The sequence below is a fragment of the Kryptolebias marmoratus genome, linkage group LG13 (genome assembly GCF_001649575.2).
Source record: "Kryptolebias marmoratus isolate JLee-2015 linkage group LG13, ASM164957v2, whole genome shotgun sequence".
Taxonomy (NCBI): domain Eukaryota; kingdom Metazoa; phylum Chordata; class Actinopteri; order Cyprinodontiformes; family Rivulidae; genus Kryptolebias; species Kryptolebias marmoratus.
The window spans coordinates 13,668,994-13,672,634 of NC_051442.1; the positions used below are offsets into that span (position 1 = coordinate 13,668,994).

Here is a 3,641-nt window from a genome sequence, read left to right on the forward strand (position 1 = left end):
TTAATGACAGCTTTCTGATGGTAATCAACATATGCAGTTCCTTCCATACAGTGACCCATTGACTTAAAGGTGAATAAAACATCAGCATCTGAATATATATGGAGCTGAAAGAATACAAACAATCATATAGATGTAAACAAAAGAGTGGACATCTAAATTGTTCTTTTAGACTGGAGAGAAAATATGTATAGGTCTGTAAAGTATATTCAGTCTTGTTATTAAATATTAAAATGGCCAGTTGAACTTCTAAAATGATTTTTACACTTACTTTGTAGGCGTTCATTTTCAGTTGAGATCTTGAGCCATAATAGTGGTATTGGCTGTTTGTTTTGTTTTTTTACCAGTTTTTATTTTCGATTCTGACTAGTAGGAATGTCATTTTGACTGCAATTTCCAGGAGGAATGCAGTTATTGATTTCTTACGGGGAAAGTGGAGGCAGGTTTGATTACATGTTAAAACGGCCTGCCATAACAGACATAAAATATGTGAATCTGTCAAGCAGCTTGCCTTCTCTATGTGCGCGACTTTGAACCGGAAATCAGATCAGACAACGTCCACGTTATGGTTCATTCAGTTCTGTTCTCAATCAGGCGACTGACTGAGTCACTTTACGTTGAATTACACGCCTCTGGCACAGAAAATTAGGCCACGCACCGTTACGTCACCGAAACCTAGACAGCTCATTGGACGAGACGCGCGTGACGTCAAGGGACGGGCCAATCCCCTGCCGCTGGAGTTCCCGTGTAGTATCGCGAGCTAACCCGTTAGATAAATCTTCTACGCGGCTTGACAATCGGCCATTTCGTCGGTACAGGCCGTCAGCCGTAAAGGGTAGAGGGGATACAGCGTGCGTACTGGTTACCTGAAAGGCACAAAAAAAACCAACATCGCAACATGAGTGAGCAAGCTATTTCATTCGCTAAGGACTTTCTGGCTGGAGGGATCTCCGCCGCCATTTCCAAAACAGCCGTCGCCCCAATCGAGAGAGTGAAGCTTCTCCTTCAGGTAATAAAAAAAAAACCTTCCGGAAAGGCTGCCTGCGTTAGCCGGGTGTCTCCGTACGGTCCCGCTAGAGAACACGCCGTCCCGACGCGTCCACCCGGCTCGTTTGGTTTCAGATGCGACGCTGAGGCTCGCCGTTGATGTGAAAGTTGAAGCATTTAGATGAGCGGCGGGCTCAGAAATCTTGAGGTCATCACAGAAAGCGGAATGACCTACAGGAGGAGCCCGGCTGCTGCGCGCTAGCTTGACGCGTTAACCTTAGCCGGCGTAGCTAACAAAGGACAAACGCTTGGAGCGGCGTCGGTACACTTTGTACAAACTACTCACCACTCCTTTCAGCTCACTTACAACTCGAGCCACTCTGCTGCAGTTGCAACGTATCATTATTCCCGATATGTTATCACTTAGCTGTCGACCTAATCTTCGGGGTGGCTAATGTGCCGCTAAAACTTAGGAAACGAAAGGCCCGGCGACCAAAGCCGGGTCGACAAGTTTTACATCCGTTTTTGTCCAGGCTGCTCAATGAATGACTGATCTCTCTTACAAAGATCCCCAATCACTGCTTTTCATAACTTAAGTATTATTAATGAAGGTTTAGTATTTTCAATGAATCAAAGTAAGTTGTAAATTTATCTTGAGGTCGTTAATGATTGCCCGTACTTTGATCACTCTGATTAGGAACACGATGTAAAGGAATTTTTCCCGATTTACAATTATTTCAAAATACAAGGTCACAACAAAGGGGATCCTGTGATTGTCATGTGCCCAGCAATTGATTGGCTGTCCTGTTTTGAATTTTTATTTTTTGTTTTTTCCACCCTTTTTTTTTTTTTACTTCACTTACTCCAGGTCCAGCATGCCAGCAAACAGATCACCGCAGACAAGCAGTACAAAGGCATCATCGACTGTGTTGTCCGTATCCCCAAGGAGCAAGGATTCCTTTCCTTCTGGAGAGGCAACTTTGCCAATGTCATCAGATACTTCCCCACCCAGGCCCTCAACTTCGCCTTCAAAGACAAGTACAAGAAGGTCTTCCTCGACGGCGTGGACAAGCGCACCCAGTTCTGGAGGTACTTTGCCGGTAACCTGGCCTCCGGCGGTGCTGCTGGAGCCACTTCTCTCTGCTTCGTGTACCCCCTCGACTTCGCCCGTACCCGTCTGGCGGCGGACGTGGGAAAGGCGGGACAGGAACGAGAGTTCAAAGGTCTGGGTGACTGCCTGGTGAAAATCTTCAGATCTGACGGTCTCCGAGGGTTGTACCAGGGCTTCAATGTGTCCGTGCAGGGCATCATCATCTACAGGGCTGCATACTTTGGCATCTATGACACAGCTAAGGGTATGTTAATTCCACACAGGTGTTAAAAAGAGGCTCATTTGGTGCGTTTAGTCTTTAATTTCTAGATGCTAATTACTCCCCCCCCCCCCTCCTCTTTCTTTCTTGTTTTTACAGGTATGCTCCCAGACCCCAAGAACACTCACATATTGGTGAGCTGGATGATTGCACAGACTGTAACAGCTGTCGCTGGCCTGACCTCATACCCCTTCGATACTGTTCGTAGACGTATGATGATGCAGTCCGGACGCAAAGGAGGTAAGTAAACCATAACACTGGCGCCGTCATCAGTCTGACTGGTGGACATGGAGATTCTCTTCCTGTCGTAACCTAACGCTTCCTTTTCATCCTTTCCTCCTCCAGCTGACATCATGTACAGTGGGACCATCGACTGCTGGCGCAAGATTGCACGCGACGAGGGCGGCAAGGCTTTCTTCAAGGGGGCCTGGTCCAACGTGCTCAGAGGCATGGGCGGCGCCTTTGTGCTGGTGTTGTACGACGAGATGAAGAAGTACATCTAACTCGTCACGTTGTCGCGTCGTTGTCCAATTTGGCTAAATGTATTAACTTTTCATTTCCACGGACTTTGCATTCTGCCTTATTTATGGGAACAAATTTAGCGTCTCACCAGTAGCCGTGGGAGACGGCTGTACGTTGTGCATCTTGATTTTAAAAACAAAATGAATACGTTCCACGCCCTCTTTACCAATGTCATTCCTGATAAAGAAGTATGAATACCTCCTTGTGTCATTCACTAGGTTTCTATGGTCCCGACTTAAATAAATCTATTCTGGGGAACAAACTTAACCACTGATGTCAACTGTCTCCTCCACTGTCACTGCATGAGATGAACAACTCACTGGATAAAGAAATGCACAGAGTGGATTACACCTAACTGCTATATTTACTCACGCTTATCTCCCTGAGCCTTTCTGATTTGACCACAATCACTTGTAGGATTGTAGAGCAGAGCACCTCGGGTCGTGGTTCCCTTTTGAACACGGTGCAGCACAAAACCCGTTGAAGGTTTAACAGATTTTTGGTGCTATAGCGACGTTTACAGCACATCTAAGTGAGTCAAAACTGCACGTTCATTTAGGCGCATGATAAAGAAATGCTGACTGGCACGTTGGCGAGATACGCTGAACGACGTCGGAAACGTGCACAGGCGATGGAATTTGGCAATCGCCTTTTAAACCGTCAGACATGTCTAAACAGTAAGGTAGGTGTTGGCAGCAGTGGTGCTTGCTTTCTTAGTTGTTATTACAACTTGCCGTACCAAAAGAGAACACCCTGTAGAGTTTA

The 3,641-nt window shown here is 46.3% G+C and overlaps 1 protein-coding gene across 1 annotated transcript; it reads left to right on the plus strand.

Moving 5' to 3' along the window:
* The first annotated feature begins 790 nt into the window (after nt 1–790).
* si:dkey-251i10.1 (uncharacterized protein LOC100038774 homolog) lies at nt 791–3,143 on the plus strand. Its single transcript, XM_017437806.3, has 4 exons — nt 791–1,006; nt 1,853–2,339; nt 2,454–2,594; nt 2,700–3,143. The coding sequence occupies exons 1-4, from the start codon at nt 896–898 to the stop codon at nt 2,855–2,857; spliced, it is 897 nt and encodes a 298-aa protein (XP_017293295.1). The 5' UTR covers nt 791–895; the 3' UTR covers nt 2,858–3,143.
* The last annotated feature ends 498 nt before the right edge of the window (nt 3,144–3,641 follow it).